General features: G+C 42.2%; 1 protein-coding gene across 3 annotated transcripts; it reads right to left on the bottom strand.

Moving 5' to 3' along the window:
* Window positions 1-470: 470 nt before the first annotated feature.
* On the bottom strand, window positions 471-16379 carry LOC118125559 (metal transporter CNNM3). Of its 3 annotated transcripts, XM_035184270.2 has the most exons (12): window positions 15636-16379; window positions 15209-15543; window positions 13571-13747; window positions 12132-12289; window positions 9989-10132; window positions 9751-9909; window positions 8963-9132; window positions 7463-7559; window positions 6960-7090; window positions 5477-5603; window positions 5180-5246; window positions 471-3752 (listed from the first exon to the last, which is right to left on the bottom strand). In XM_035184270.2, exons 1-11 carry the CDS (start codon window positions 16347-16349, stop codon window positions 5197-5199), a joined length of 2262 nt encoding a protein of 753 aa, XP_035040161.1. In that variant the 5' UTR covers window positions 16350-16379; the 3' UTR covers window positions 471-3752; window positions 5180-5196. The 3 variants fall into 3 exon arrangements, with proteins under 3 accessions (XP_035040161.1, XP_035040159.1, XP_035040160.1); XM_035184268.2 differs by having other exon boundaries at window positions 471-5246; XM_035184269.2 differs by lacking the exon at window positions 5180-5246.
* Between the last annotated feature and the right edge of the window lie 463 nt (window positions 16380-16842).

The raw sequence follows: 16842 nt of genomic DNA, 5'->3' as shown, positions 1-16842 counted from the left end.
CAAAGTTAACGCATGGGATGGATAATGTATCGAAGGAATCGATGTTGGCTGCAATTTCACAACACTGGTTCACTAAGGGGTTTCCTAACTACTCATTGGTAGAGGAATGCAGGCCCCACAAGCTGCACATCCTCCACCTGACAAACCATTTGTCCATCTACAGATGGATTTCATTGAACTAACACCAAGTGAAGGGAAAAAATATTGCTTGGTTATAGTTGACATGTTTTCTAAATGGGTTGAAGTTTTCCCCACATCTAAACAAGACACAGGGGCCGTAGCTAAAGCGTTGATCACTGAACTTATTCCCAGATGGGGAATGGCACACTTAATAGTACACTTGGAGGCACTTGAACAGCGTTTCACTCGATTAAATCATGTTGTTCCAATTTATAAATATACATTAAAAAATCCCATCTTTTTATCCGTGTGTTTGCATATGCGAAACAAAAAAGACAAACACAAAAGACTTATTTAGAACAAGATTGACTTTATTTCCTAAGAAACTTGTTTAAGTGTTAAATGCATTGGAGTCATAATGCACCCAAAACTGGCAGCATTCCCAAAACCAAAGTTAAATTTCTCTACAAATGTGACCTGAACATAAAGATCGATTGATTTAACTGTTTAGTTCTCAATAACTCATCATTGTACCTGAAAAACTGAGATTTGCTTACCTATAAACTACAACCTCAAATTATATTCTATCTATAAGCAGTCATATATATATATATATATATTAACACACAGCTCTCCACATCATCACCCCCCAAAAAAACCTCTGTCTTCATCAGTATAATAAGCACAAAGTAATGATTATCTCTTCGACATTCAGTCTTTTGATACCATGGAAATGAACTTATTACAACAAAACAATATAAGTAAACAGCTGAAAAACATTTACTCAGAATCAGTCAAAAATTTGTGACAAAATGTGGTAACACTGAAAAAAAATCAATCACACATGGAATCAAAAGGTGGTAATGTAACAGCTGGTGCAGAGCCGACTCAAACAACCCAAGGTCATTTTAATACAATACTCACACGTCATACTCGACACTCACTGTGAGAATATGCCGCGACTGCACTGTAATGGCCAAAAAATACACTGTAATTTAGCCCAAGGGAAAATGTGGCTTCAAATGAAATGGTTCATGTTCCATAATAAGTCTGTTTGAGTGTTGAACTCCCCGTTTCGCCTCGCTGAGCCATGGTGGAGGGATACGTCCAAGTAGTTGCTTCACTACAATATATCAGAGTGTGAGTTTGTTCCATGTAAGTGGGAGGAGTGCCTGTTTCCCTACATTCTCTATTAACATTGAATTCAGCATCCTCCATGTTGCTATAGGATCATTTTATGGACTTCTCAAGTAAGTTTGGATTGGGGGACTGTGCTAAAAACATCCATCAGTGTTGCTATTAGAGGTGGGGATCTTTGGAGAAGAAATCAGGTTGCAGAACGGCAGCTAATGTAAAAAGCTTTGAAGCATCAGCTCAACATTGGTGGCAAATGTAAAAGAATATGAATCTGTTTTTGGTTGTTTTGCATTGAAAGGCATCTTGGGAATTGTCTATCGTTTACAGGGATCGAACAAAGTTTGGACTGATGATTCAATCTAAATGTCAATCCACACCATCACTTTAATATTGTCCACAGGGGACAATGGTTGTGGCTGTGTGTGCACACTGTACACGAGAGTTGTGAAGCATGTGAATATTTATCATCAAATTATTCATCCTCTTGAATATTTAACTATATATTTGTCCTTTTTTTGAACTGCTGCTTTAGTCTCATCTTGATTCCCTTGCTTGTGTTGCCTTGAGAAACACTTTGTCTAGAAAAGTGCTAAATGTATGACTTAATAATACTTCCTTGTGTTGTGCAATTGTGGTTGGGTCTTCCATAAAGTTGTGGCTCAGCGCTTCAGCAGAAAGTGGGGCGTTAGTCACTGGTTCATGTTAAGCTGAGAGGAAACACTTCATGCAATTTAATCCATTGAATTCCTTCCAGGACACATTGTGTGGAAGTGCACGTTGTATTCTTCACATTTATTCATTACTACCTTTGAGCGTGGACAAGACAAAGTAGTTCTTTCCCAACATACCCCTCATGTTAAACTTTTGGTGTATTTTTGCTAATTTTTATACAGTGCCGTCAAAGGAGCCGTTCCTCATCCCGTATGAACGGAGTGAATGTTTACAGTGACCCGGAACTTTCACAACAGTCATGGCATGGAATGTTAACAAACTCAAATATGTGAGAAATAGATCGGACTAGTTCCTGGGTTTAAATCATACAGTCTATGGTTTAAATGACTCAATGGACCACAGATTCAGGGCCAGTGAAATAGCGGTACCTCAATGTGCATAGGTCCAGTGGAAGATAAAGTCTAACAAGGGTGTAAAAACTGAGTATTTTTAGAAGAAAGGAGAAGTGCAATTGTAAATACTTTGTGCATACAGATAAACGACTTACGATATTTTTTTAATCCAAATTATTTTAGAGTGGGTATGGCTGGGTATCGTTTCTGAAGGTTTTTGAGAGTCAATACCAGCGCTGATCCAAAAATAGCAGATATCATATGACAAGTACAAACATGTGTAAGTAACAGTCGTTATTAATATGAAGGAATCTGTTGATTGTTTTCTGGATAAATCATTTTGCCATCTTCTACTGTGGGAGCTTACCGGACTCAACAGGCTGACTAAATGGGTTTAATAATTGTAAAAAACAATTCTAACCCTACAAACATGTTTTCAACATTTCTCTTGATTTAACAAGTAGTTTTCAAATGTTAAATGTTTTCTAAACAAATGCAGCTGTACAAGAACATTGCAAATGATGAGAAATTGCCTGTCACAGTTTCTTAAAGCCCAATGCGACTTCTTTCAAAACTGAGGAGCTAGAACCATGGAAAGTGGCACTTTTGCCTTAAAATGACTAAAATGATGGATGAATGGATTATGAAAATAGTTGGTGATTAATTTTCTTTTGATTGTTTGTCCTCTAATTACAATAATATATTAATTACCACTCTTAGATTCATATTTTGGCTGTTTTTTCCCTAGTTTGGATCACACCTTGAATATTTACAGTATAAACCATCCGTCATTGTTTCACGGTTCAAACCTTTTTGGCCATATACACACTCTCTGCCTGACAGAATTGTGACGTGAGGATATAAAACCCACATGTACCATAAAATAGCTTAAATGATTGACAGTGCACAACTTTAATGTGCAAATCTGCTTTCAAATAGCTTGAGTGTTTTTAAGTGTCTCAAACGGACGGATGCTTGTGTACGCACCCACAAACACGCACACACTCACACATAAATCATACACATACACATGTAGCTTTGGCACCCAGACAGGAAAAAGTGAGGAATGGAAATTCAGAGTTTAGTGTGAAAAACTAAACTTGTAAGAAAGGCACAGCCAAAATAAAATAAAGTGTGTGTTTGTAAAATAGTAATTCAAAGTGTATAAAACAACATAAAATAATAATTGCAATTGAAAACTTATAATGTAATGGGCTAGAGATGAGAAGTGTGAGCAGTGGATCAACATAAAAGACAAAATAAAATCACTCTTACTCCAGTCATGTCCAAAAACTACGTTCCAGCCATAGATGATATATATAATATATATAAAACACAAAGAAATGTTTTTTTCTTTTTACAGCGTGCAGACAGAACTGCACTACCCATGAGCCTCCTCTTCTGTGGAGCTTTCTTGGGCTCCGCTCCCACCTGTGGAAGCCGACCAATGACAAGAGAGCTTGGGGTGAGTGAGGGGGGAATTGCAAACACATGTTGTGGTGATGGAAGATATTTAAAAAGAGGAAAAGACAAGAGTGACATTTGCTGGAGATGTGGAAGGTGGCACAAGAGAGACGAAGAAGGGCCAGAGTTAGAGGAAAAGAAAAAGTTGTTGCATAGAGAGCTTGAGTCAAACCAGAAAGAGTTTAAAAAACTTAACTTCAAACTCAATGTCTTCAAGACCTCATCAAAGAAAATGTAATACATTTCCAAATCAAACAAACATGTGTTAGGGTTGGGCGATGTGTTTTCAATAATTCACCATATTCATTATGTAATTGCATCGAACAAAGTGTAGAATGAAAAAACTAATTGACGAGAACTTTGTCGAATTTCGTGAATTACACAGACAATGTGAAAAGCCTAGCAGATGCTGGTTTGTCTCTGAACACTTTTGTGCCATCTTGTCTTGTCACTGCGTTTTGTGGCGTACCGTAACTTGAGGTGATGTAAGACGTCCTCAGAGAGACACATGGGAGGTCTGCTCCGGTGTTGGATTGGATCTCTGCTCTGAACGTTGCTCCACCAGACGCTCGCTTGAGCACTAAATGTGACTTAATCCGCCACTGAAAATAGTCTCTGGCAAATGCACTATTTCATCCTGTTTGTTTGATTCAAATCAGACATGTCACTATGAAATTAATTTAGCCCCAAATATATTGTAAATATAGTTCAAGATATTTTACCTTTAAGTAATGATCATAGAACATGAACTTATTGTGTAAATTAATCAGAACTCAAACTCTACTCAATTAGTTTTTATTAAATTAAAGTTAAGGGGGTTGTTTTAGAGAGGTTTCGTTTTCAGGGTTAAGTTAAGGGTAATTTATTTGAAGAGACTGTTGCTTCATCGTGTGATCATGTGACCAGTCCTGTCATATAGGACATTTGTACTGGTTGCAAGTGGCCTGAGAAGATCCCCATATGGATGCCAGAGGACATGTTAAACACCTTCAAGTCATAGTAATATCTGTGTTTTTTTTTTATGGAGGAAAGTGAAACAGATCGGACATGCAGTTAATGAAAGAACACGGTGTGAGGAACCACGTCTGTCTGAGTTTACAAACCCAGCAGGTTAGAGGTGAGAAGAGGGGAGGAACGACACAGGATGAAGAAACAAAAGAGCCTCACAAACAAACACACAAACACACACACATCTACGTGCTGATTGTGAATCTAGTAAAGCACTTTCTCTCATTAATAAATAAAAAACAGCCACTGAGACTGTTGATTTGAGAAGATAGAGGGGTGTGTGTGTGTGTGTCTGTGTGTGAGAGTGAGTGTGTGTTTGTCCTTAATGTGTGTGTATGTGTTATGCACAGTCTGCTGTCATGCTACTGACAGGCTGTATTTCATACCTCATGCAAAAAAACTACTAACAGTAGTTCTCAATGGTATCAAAGAATGAAAAGTTTACAGGAAACTCTGGACGAGCCAGAGGACAGAGGAGACACGGAGGCACGCAAGGAGGAGGAAAAAAAGAGAGAAAAAATCATTTTAGTTCAGCTGAAGGCAAACAGGAAGGTACATTCCTAAAAATCCTACAAAGACGTTTGTGAAAGAGTGTGATTTCTAGCATCAGCAGTGAATGTTAGTTTAGAGATGTGCTGGGCCGGTGGCCCCCGGGGGCCACACGACGCTCCCAGCAAAGCTACCTTGTGTGGTGTTTCTGTCGTTGAGCAGCTTGGTCTGACTGTTGGGCAGGATCTTAATCTCAGGAGGATCTGGACTCTGGCCGACGCGAGACGCCATCAGAGCGTTCAAATACTGGAGACGTGTCACCTGCAACACATTCAGAAAATGAATCGGGGGGGAAATCACAGCCACGTTCACGTTCGTGCACACACACCGCACAAGCTTTCGCCTCTACGCTTTGCCCGAGGGGCTCGTGGTGACATCAGCGAGAACTCAAGATATTCGACTGGAAAGGAGCACATTTACACCACGTTTTTATCCTAAATGTCTGCTGTGATGCAAGTGAAAACGCAGCTCCAGAGGAGGATATCAGAGGAGATACAGGCTAAAAACATGGTGTAAATGACGCTTTTTCGATTCCTATTTGAATGTCGGGGCTTACGGACACTTGGATGACACCACAGGAGCAGTATGGAGGCTTTTTCTGTTTTTTTCCTGTAGTTATTTTACGTTAAAGAATTGGTCCCCAGTTGCTTCAATTGTATTGAATTTACCCCTGAAACTCCAGAAGTGTTTTGTGTTCAAACACTTCACCCACCCCTCCATCGGCATCAGAGACTGACTTATCATGATGTGACACATGCAATGTAAACCAATGCATTAACGTCACACCATCACCCTCTAACCCCGGGGACGCACCGGAGGTAGAAGCGCCGCGAAGCGCCACGAAAAGAGTCAAAGATGAGTCAAAAAAGGATTAAATTGCACAATTCAAAAAGCGCTGCAAAGTAGAGGAGGAGGAGAAAAAAGAACAATGTAGAGGTGGGAATCACCCCGATTGTGGTCATCATTAATGTTTATTTTTGTCGAAATGACATGATATGCTGTCAGTACAGCAGATTTCAGACTCTTTTTATATTTTTTATTATAGATTTTTATTATTTTTTATAGCCTACAATTTTGTCTGCCTGTGTGTGTGTGTATCTGTATACAGTCCAAAAGTTCTTGGGGATGCATGACAATTTGCGTGTGTATGTTGGGGGGGCGCCAATCTGAAATCTCGCCTAGGGCGCCAACATTGCCAGGGCTGGCCCTGATCCGCATAGTGGTGAGAAGATAGTGAGTGAATTTCCATTTTTGGGTGAACTATCCCTTTAATACGTTATCTGTAACTGCAGTGGGCAACAAGAGCTGTACATTAGAATTTAAATCAGTCAAAAGTATTAACAGAGCTGCACATGATATAACACAGTGACCCCCCCCCCCTTCTTAAACAAAACATTTTGATAATAATGACGCAATTTTCCGAATGAAGACAGCCCAGAAATCCCATCAGTGTGCTGTATATCAGCCTTTAGTGGGGACAACTTTCAGCATGAAAACACACACACACACACACACACACACACACACACACACACACACACACACACACACACACACACACACACACACACACACACACACACACACACACACACACACACACACAGTGTTACACACCCGTATGAGCTGCAGGTCAGTGAGAGCTCGGACGGTGTAGTCAGGACAATAACTGGACGGGCTGGTGGCGTCTGCTGACTCAAAGGGATCCCTGGGAGATTGAAGCTGTGTTGACACTGGAGACTGGTGCACTGTTATATCACATAAATACACAGTCAGCACAATATATGCCAACACATCTTTGAATAGATCTTCTGTATAGAACCTGTTATCTAAAAACATTACGACATCTCAATAGTGATTTTAATTTATCATGTGTTACAAGTCTTGACTGCATCAAAAGCAATAAAACTCAATCTTAGATTGAGAAAATATATTTGGGATTTTAAAAATCTAAAAACAATACATCACCTACTAGTAATATATTTAACAAAAACTAAATCTTAGGTGATCCAGTGGATTTGTTTGGATTTTGGATTCAAAATCGACTCAATTGATACTGACATATTTTAACAACGTATCACGGTGTGATGCAGACGTCTTCCTGCAACTCTTGACCTCACCTGAAGATGGTAGCGTCAGAGCAGAAACGCCGTAGTAAGTAAACGCCCCATTTTCAAACTTCAGCCCCTCTTTTCCGATCTCCACCTCCACACGGCCCTGAGAATGAGATGGTAAGATATATTATTTCAGTGCACTTCTCTATGTTAAATACAGAAAATGGGAACTGTGAGCAGGTTCCCCTGTACGTGACTGTGTGATTACCACAGTGTAGCCCTGTGTGGTCAGTTTTACAGCAGGTTTATCATTAAAATAAATACAGAGACTCGTGTTAATGCATGGCAGGATGGTGTCATCCAAACTATGAAATAAAACTTTACCAGACCACACTAACCTGATGTTGGCGACAGGTTCAACTGTTTAGGCACTAACTGGATCTTTTCCTTATCAAGCATTTGTAAGCGGTATGTAAACATAGTTGTAAGCAGATCTATGTGCTTTTAATGTATTTATGAGCAGCCATAATTCATGAGTGGAGGCTGCTGTTAGTTAGTTAGTTAGTTAGTTAGTATTATAATAATAATAAAATGCGTCTTCATAGGAGAAATTAGTGTGGTTGTCAAATATTGTAGACTAATAAACACTAATAAACCACTGTCTGTGGTTTAGGATTGTGAGGCAATTCTTATATCTGCGTTTTTATTGGTGTAACTATGCCAATTGTTTAACTACCATGCTTCTTATTATCTCTGCCAAAGAGGTTATGTTTTGGGCCCTGTTAGTTGGTTTGTTTGTTAGCAGCACTACACAAAAACCTAAAGGCCACCACAGGTTGCTTGGTAAGGTTATTTTTGTGCCACATTAGTGAGCGCACAATGGGACTTTCCTTAGCGCGCAGTGGGGCTCTTGCAAGAACATATTTTTAATTATTTGAAGAGGGAGGAGTCAAAATCGTTACATATTAGCCAATTGCTCGAGAAATATGGAGATATGGCCTTCAAAATGCAACAGCTCTATAATACACTAAACAAAATAGTAGAGACTGTTAAATGTTCTTTAGATGTTATTAATATTTCTGTTGTCATTTTCTCTCATGTTCTTTGAATCCTTCTTTCTTGATCAGTAATTTTCCAAATCCCTCGCTTGCTTCTTGTGGAAGCAGCCTGATTGGATGTAAAACAGCCAATCAGAATTGCTTCATCCCAGTCTTTGATTGGCTAGTTTTGTGTCAATTTGTCAGTATATTGTGCCAACTCGAGCGAGCGCTCAGGCAGGGTTGAGAGCGCACATGAGATGGTGAGAGAGCAGAGACGCTGTGAGCGAGGTGAGGGTGGAGGCAGAGATGAGCGCGCACAGGACAAATTTGTGTCTGGTCAGATAAATATTTTCTGCTTAAATAAATAAAGTATGTGCTTCCGAGAGTCCCACTACGCGCTCACTAATGTGGCACAGAAATAACGCCATAGCTTGGGAAGTTGGGAGAAAGTTACGAAGAGAAATACTTCTTCGTGAACTGATCCTGTGAACACAAAGCAAAAGCGGACGTGAACACGAGCTCGTACCTGCAGCAGCAGGATGAAATAGTCCACCGGGTGGTTGCGGGTGTAGAGATAGTGGCCCGGGCTCAGCCGGTTGCTGGGGTCAAAGTGCACCTCCTGGTTGACGCTGGGGTGACGGAGCAGGTGGAACAAGACCTTCTCAGTCATGCGTCCAGGGCTGAAGTGTTCCACCTCTGCCAGGGGTGGGTGGGTGGGGGTCAACGGTCAGAGACACAGATTACAATGAAGTTGCCAGTTGGCTAGTGATGGTTTGTTGAGAAAAACACTCTTGACCTCAAATCACTTTAATTTCAGGTTCTCAAGTTAGGTGTAGAGTATTGATATGTGTATGTTGCCAAAGGTAAGTCCAAAAAAGATATATTAAATAATCAATTAATAAAGTTTAATGACTATTTTGAAAGTAGCATGTATATACGTTTCTAAACTGGGAGGAAGGATTGAAACCTCGGGTCATGAATTGTAGTTTTGTGTTGGAAAGATCCTGATGGGATTTTTTGGGACAGTTGGAATCCTTCAGGTGAATTACCCGGTTAATGACATGACACAATCCAGAAGATGAGTTGAAGTCAAATTGAGTTGAATTAAACTAAAATGAAACTAAACTATTTGACTATGAAAAGAGCGGCTATGAACAGGGAGGAAAAAAAACAAACGTAAAAGACCCTGATAATGTATAACGGAAACATAATCATTACATGTGCTGTGTTACTTTGTGACTGAGGTTCATGGTCAGGCATAACATGACTCAATCTTTCCATGCAAGTAAATGTTCACAGATAAAAATCGCAAACCTCTAGACAGGAAGCGGTGTGTAGCCAGCAGCAGCTGCGGCGAGGTGCGGATCTTGGGTTCTCCTTCGGGAGGCTTGAAAAGAGAAAACTCCTCGTGGGCGCTGCGAGGCTCCAGAGGAATCTCCAGCTGGGGGAGAGGCCACTTCACCTTCCTGTCCACTACGGGGGGGGGGAGGTGTTAAAAGTCTAAACTAAAATATCAGATGCTAAAGCAACAACTGTGTCTATGTAAACTTACAGTAACCATCAGATTCATCCAGGATCTCTGACTTGATGATCTCCTCGATGACGTCCTCCAACGTGACCAATCCCAGCACCTCGTAGAAAGGATCTCCCTCCCCCTCGTTGTTCACTTTCTGGACGATGGCCATGTGAGAGTTGCCTGGTATGAAGTGAGAAGGTCAGTGGTCAAATCACAGAAACCTTCCCTGTAGTACATTTCATTTCAAAGAGATCACTCCTCATTAAAGGCTTCATCTGAATAATAAAAAATATTTTCAACCTAACCTCTCGTCTGACCTTTAATTTTCTATTTTCAAACTGAAAGTCCTGGTCACTCTGGATTAGAAGGAGTGAAGGAGAAGGTTTGGAGAGTGAGATGTGAGGCTTTTTTACGTGATTTATGCAATTTGCATCGAAAATTACACTAATTCTGGGAGACACACATGATGCTGCATGTAATTTTAGATTAAATGTGATTTAATACATCCCGGGGATAGCATCATACTAGAAATCAACTCGAAATTCCGCCCTGTGGTTTTCTGCCTCCGACAACAAGGGCAGTTTCAGTGTATACATTTTTTTGAGACTCAAATGAGGTCACTGTGACCTTTGACGACTGAAATCTAGTCAGTTCATCTTTGACAGAATTACCTCGAGACATTCTTTAAAAAATGTGTTTCTCGAGGCTGAATGTGTTTCGTGAGGTCCCAATGACCTTTGACCTCCAGATTCTAATCAGGTCGAGTCCAAGTGGACGTTTGTGCCAGACGTAAAGAAATTCCAAACATGAGATCACCAGGACATTGACCTTTGACCTCCAACTACAAGATTCTAATCAGATCATCCTTGAGTCTAACTGAATAATTGTACCAATTTTGAAGCCATTCGCTCAACATGTTTCGTGTGATATCGTGTTCACAAGAACGGGATGGACAACCCAAAAAACATAAGGCCTGCTGCCACTTACTGTCACCGGCTCAGAGGCATAAGAAAGCGCTCCATGTTTTTTTCCAAACACACCTAAGAACCACCAGGTTTTACGTTTTTGTCAGTCGCGGGTTCATCTGGTGAAAGCTGTCTGTACATCCATTGCAAACAGGAACCTAATAGCTAATTCGCCATTGTTTTTATTTTGGTGCCACATTGACAGAATATATACAAATCGCCTGCCTGTCCTCAGCAGCTCTTTTCAGACCAGGCGGTCTTTGGATTTGCCTTAATCACTCTGGATTGGCCTGGATGGGTCTGGATAGGCTGACCTCATCGTGAGCAGATTTCATTAGAAGAAGCCTCTTTGACAAGACATAAACAGCTTCATCTTGTTCCAGAGCCCTCTGCCAGCTGTTTCCAGACTAAAGAATGAGTGTTTATTATTATGCAGTTATGTTCACAGCACTGAAAATGATCGGTAAAGACATGTTGCTGCTGAGTTTCTGTCTGCATTGGAAAAAGTTCTAATTCACACACACACTATTCAGCTCCATGTATTGAATTTCATGAATGTAAAAGCCTGTACCGCTGCCCCATTCAGGTGTTGTTAACTGTATGTAAATCAATGTTTAAGGTTGCAAAAGTTACAACATGACTGCATCGGACCTCATAAGCTGCTTTCAGACATGCACTGAACTCTGGAGAACCTCCCGACCCAGAGGGGCTGTACGCGAGAACGCAAATGTCGGAGCGAGAGCCTCCGGACCCTGGTCAAAAACTCAGCAAACTCCAGTGAGTGGATATGAGAACACAGCAGGAGATCCTCCAGACGATTCACAGTGGGTGAGTGGGCGTGTTGACGATGACTCTAACATGCAACAGCGACAAAGATGTCAAGAGAGTTTTTGGTGATAAGAGCCGACGTTGTAAAAAGGTTTTTGCAGCATAATTTCCTGACTTTTTTGTGACATGATTTATCATATGATGGCAAATTATTTTCTGATCAACATAAGCTTTAGATTGTCTCTTCATTATTCACGGTGATATCTTAGAAAATGTGTTTTGGGGGAAATATTTTTGTTGACGTTGACCAATTGGCTCCAGGAGTTCATCATCTGGAGAACCCCCCCTGAGTAATATTCCCAGCACACAGGGAAGAAAATGGCCAAACATTACAGTAAAGAAGCTTCTCCCTCCTCCTGTAAAAGCAGATATGGGCATGAGCACACCTTTCTTGAACTCCTCCAGCATGGCGTCCAGTTTGGTGTCGTTGAAGACAAAGTGCAGCGGGTGATTGTAGAACTTGGTGATGGTCGTCATGGGGGTGCAGTCGTCTGGGTCCACCAGGGCCAGATCTTTCACATACAGGATTTCCACAATGTTGGACCTGGAAGAGCAAACACATGCCCATGTGTGGAAAGCCAAGTACACAACGCAAATGTCCACTGGCCCAACGAAACTACAGGCCATGTGTTGTCACTGAATGTGGAGCTGTACTTGCTTTGTTTTTAAAATATCACAGGTCACCGAACCAACATGACAAATGTCACAAGGAAAAACAAATATTATCAAACAATAACAGCTTCTGTATTTGTGGCTAGTCATTATAAGAAGTTCAAACATTACACTGCTCCATGTTTTTCTGTCTTATGGCTGCAGTCTTCCAGGCTTTGTAGCCTATTTTCATTGTGTGACATACAGTATTTTATTGAGATAATTTAAATTTTGAACAATGTCAGATATCAGATAACAGTGATGGCTTTGGAAACAAATGTATTGTAGGTTAAAAAAGTACTTGCAAGAAAACGGGTGGAAAATGAAATTCCCACAGTTAAGGACTTGTTCCGTATAATGTATAATATTGTTGAAATTAGTAAATGTGTATATAGGTAAAACAACTCAAGTGTTTATATATAATATATTGTGGAGAGTATTGTAAATAGTGGAGTCCGAGTGCGCTCTACTGTACAAAGTGTGATGACACCATTTCTAAATTACCTTGAGCATATTTCTATGCATTATGTCATATAAAAACGTATATTGGACAATACATATACATATATGCTGATACCTGCATATCTGTGACAGGACGGTTGTGTTCTAGTGTTCAGACCTTGACTTTGTACACGACACTGAGATAATTTGTTTGACATTTTTCAAGTTAAGTAGTGGAAAAAAATGCAGGTGAGGCAGAGTTATTCCACAACAAGAGAACCACAAGACTGCAACTGATCATTGTTTGATCATTAAAACATCTGACAATTATTCCACTTATCAGTGACTCATTGTTCAGAGGATATCATTTTTTGAAATGATGAAAAATGCCCACGATCATTACCAAGTTAACAAATTCTAATTTTGCATTTTTCCAAGCAACAGTCGAAAAAAGACAAAGATGTTGATCAGATATCAAAATTGTTTCCGGTTGATTCTGTCATTCATCTGTTTGATTTGTTGACTAATCATCTAGCTTCAGCATTGATTGGTTTCAGGGGAAATGGTGACACTGCCATATACAGTGGGAATCAAAAGAGATAAAACAACACATGTTTTAGCTGGCCCCCCTAAGAGGTAAATGCTGCCATTCTCGTCTGTTTTCATTGACAAAATACAGGTTTCGGTTGTTAGGGACAAGAAAGTTGTGACGCGTTCTTGTTGCTGTACCCACTTCTCCTCCTCGTAGATGGGCACCCTGGTGTATCCGCTCTGCATGATCTCAGACATGGTGGAGAAGTCCAGGACGGCCGAGCTGGGCAGCATGTAGCAGTCCTTCAGAGGAGTCAGAATGTCCTCCACCGTCTTAATGCGCAGCGTCCCGCGGCTGAACTCCTCCTTCACAAACTCACTGCACAAACGAGACACAGGCACGGGTATGAGATAAAAAGGTACGAGACTGACATTTTTGTTAGCTATGAACGCACGTACAGTACAAGAATATGAGTGAAAATAGAAATCCCTGTGGTCGAGAAGCTTTGATGTGGTTCAATATAAATATATACAGTATATATGGGTATATGGAATTGTTTGTATTAAGAGTTCAAAAAATGATGTCTGGAAACTGCTCTGAATCCTGAAAATTGAGGTTGTATCACCAAAACTAAAGGATAACATTAAATAAGTGCAAAAAACTGAAAGTTAAGAAAACACTTTGATTGTCTTTTATCATTAGAATGTGGACAATAATATGACTTAGGAAAGAATTAAAAGGATTTCATTGTGGTGGAAGTTCCTGTTAATGAAAAGAACCGGAGTGTAAAATAAGGGGGCACTTGAAAGAGAGAAGTGTTTAATTATAATGATTATAAATTAATGAGGTACATGAATGTCTATTTATATCTAATCTAGTTCAGAATCGATATAAGAGTTATTAATAGTAAATGTGCACACATATACAGTATATGTGTGACTGAAAGTGTGTGGGTATAAGGCTGTGCGTCACAGTCAGCTGTGTGATACTGTGCAGATGTTTAAGGCACTTTACACTATAGATACTTTGGTTGTGTGTCTGCCCTGCAGCAGAGTAGATGTGGTACTGATCAGACACCTTCCTGATGGAATCACATCAATTCTTTTTAATACATTTAAATGTATCTCTAGAGCTGGTTCAGATCTGCCTTATCCCAGCTCTTAGTTATGCTGCTATAGGCTGGATTGTCGGGGGGACACGTGGCACATGGAGTTTCCCTTTCCTCCTCTTCCTCTTCATCACATTAATGTCTCATCAATACATGTTACTGACTTCTTCCCCCAAGTTCGTGTGCTTTATCGTTGCAGATCCAGGATCACTGCTTCGGCCACACCGTGGATCGTGGTGGCAGCTGATCCTGGATTATGTTAACAACTAGATTATTTGATATATAATATGCCTACTCACATATACTACGTATAGGTAATATCTATTACAATTGTCTGCTCCCTCCATCTCTGTCAGGCATTTTATTTTGCATTAAAACATTGATACACCTCCCCATATATGTTAAAAAGTGTTTTCTCATCAATGTTGTAAATACTGTTATTTTGTCGATGTGCTCTGTTACAAGCAGCATCTATTGCACTTCTGTCCGTCCTGGGAGAGGGATCCCTCTCATCTGACTCTCTGAGGTTTCTAGCTTCTTATTTCCTCTGTTAATAAGGTTTTGTTGGTAGTTTTTACTGACTCTTGTTGAGGGTTAAGGGCAGACTAGGATGTCACCTTTTTTAAGCACTGTGAGACTAATTGTGATTTGTGTGTATATAGGGTCTACACAGGCAGAATACTCACTCTTTGAAACTACATGTACAAATCCGTGTGTGATCCGTGTTTTACCTGTAAGGGTCATTGGTGCTTGTGCGAATCATCTCCATGGCCCTCTCCCTTATACCACAGGTGCTGACATCCCTCCTCAGCCCCAGGTCCAGGATCAGCCCCAGGGGGCAGGACAGAGGGCAGGTGAGCACCATACAAACCTGGGCCAGCCAGGTCAGACCCGGCGCCAGCTGGAAGCCATAACCGGAGCACACGATGTGAGGGACCAGCTCGGCCAGGAAGAAGACGAGGAAGCCGCTGGTGAAGACTGCGGAGAGGATGGAGCCCAGCGCCCGGTACAGGAGCACACCCAGCGCCGAGTGTCCCAGGGCGCACAGGAAGAGCAGGGAACACGTCTGGGAAGGAGAGAGGGTGGGATAGAAGCATCAAGAAGCAAAACGGTACCCTCCTCCTCCTCTTCCTCATGTTTTCACTCACTAAAACTTACCAGGAAGTTCCCCCTCCTCCTGATTGGCTCCAGGCGCTTGGCGGCCCGTTTCTCCTCCTCGGAGCCGCAGCTGTGGAGAACATAAAGCTCCACGGGGTCCAGCCACAGCAGGCTGAGGTTCACTGTCCGCAGCAGCCCGCACACCAGCAGCAGCAGCACCACCAGCACCGCCAGGCCCCACGCCGGGATGTAGTCTGCGGGCAGATCCTTGTCGGCGATGACCCGCAGTGTGTCCGGGCCCACGGAAGCCCACCTCCCTTCCCTCAGCACGCACAGGTAGTGGTACGTCTGCTCTCTGCCAGCTGCTCCCGCAGAGATGCTCCTCTGCTGCACCGCCACCGCCACCGTCACCAGCCCGCTGTAATCCTGGTCCGGGATGAAGTTCCCCTTCACCTGGAAAGCGGACTGCTGGCGTTGGGACTCCTGCCCGCACGGGTCGGGCACATCCCCGACCGCCCCGACAGCTCCGCCAGCTGCCCCTGCGAACGCCACCCACGGCCAGCTTCCATTCAGATCAGACCCGAACAGACGGAGCCTGAATTCGGCTCCATCTGGCGCAGAGATGATCCGATCCTTCATGCACACCAGGCCCGCCGGGTCTTCCAGTCGCAGCCCCAGGACCGGCGGAGCTTCCTGGCTGCAGGCGCCGAACCTGATCCCGCAGAACAACAATACCATCAACAGGAACCGTAGACCTGCCAAGCTGGCCACCATATTGGAATTGGTCAGCCTGGCTCTGCGCGGATCATGTGACGCCGACCCCTGCAGTAGCCCCGCCCACCCGGAGATAGCGGCGTCAGCCAGCCAAACACACTGCAACTGCGCTGCCGGGCGGCCATTTTGGCTCTGCTAAATGCACGCGCTGCAACGGGCCTAACGTCCATGTTGGTGCTGGATTCTGAATGTTTTCGTTTCTGACCACACCGCCCCTTCTCACGGGCAGCGAATCAGAGCCCGTGTTTGTTCACAGCCAATAAAAGACGGCGAAGCACGCGCATCTCCGTTGTGTTCCTTCACAACAAGTCATTCATCGACCTGGTCCTCTCTGTCCGAGCCCTGAAACAGGCTGCTTCACACATGTGGCTCTGTGTCCACTGGTGGAGATCGCTCCTCCACAGTGGCGCTGACATTATCTATTACCTAATTCCAAAGTTCAACCGCAGCTTGTCGGAGTCCGTCAGTCTCTGGAAACCGCTACATTTCGAGT

Source organism: Hippoglossus stenolepis, chromosome 18 (assembly GCF_022539355.2).
Source record: "Hippoglossus stenolepis isolate QCI-W04-F060 chromosome 18, HSTE1.2, whole genome shotgun sequence".
In the NCBI taxonomy this organism is placed as follows: Eukaryota; Metazoa; Chordata; class Actinopteri; order Pleuronectiformes; family Pleuronectidae; genus Hippoglossus; species Hippoglossus stenolepis.
This window is presented reverse-complemented; position numbering and strand designations above follow the sequence as displayed.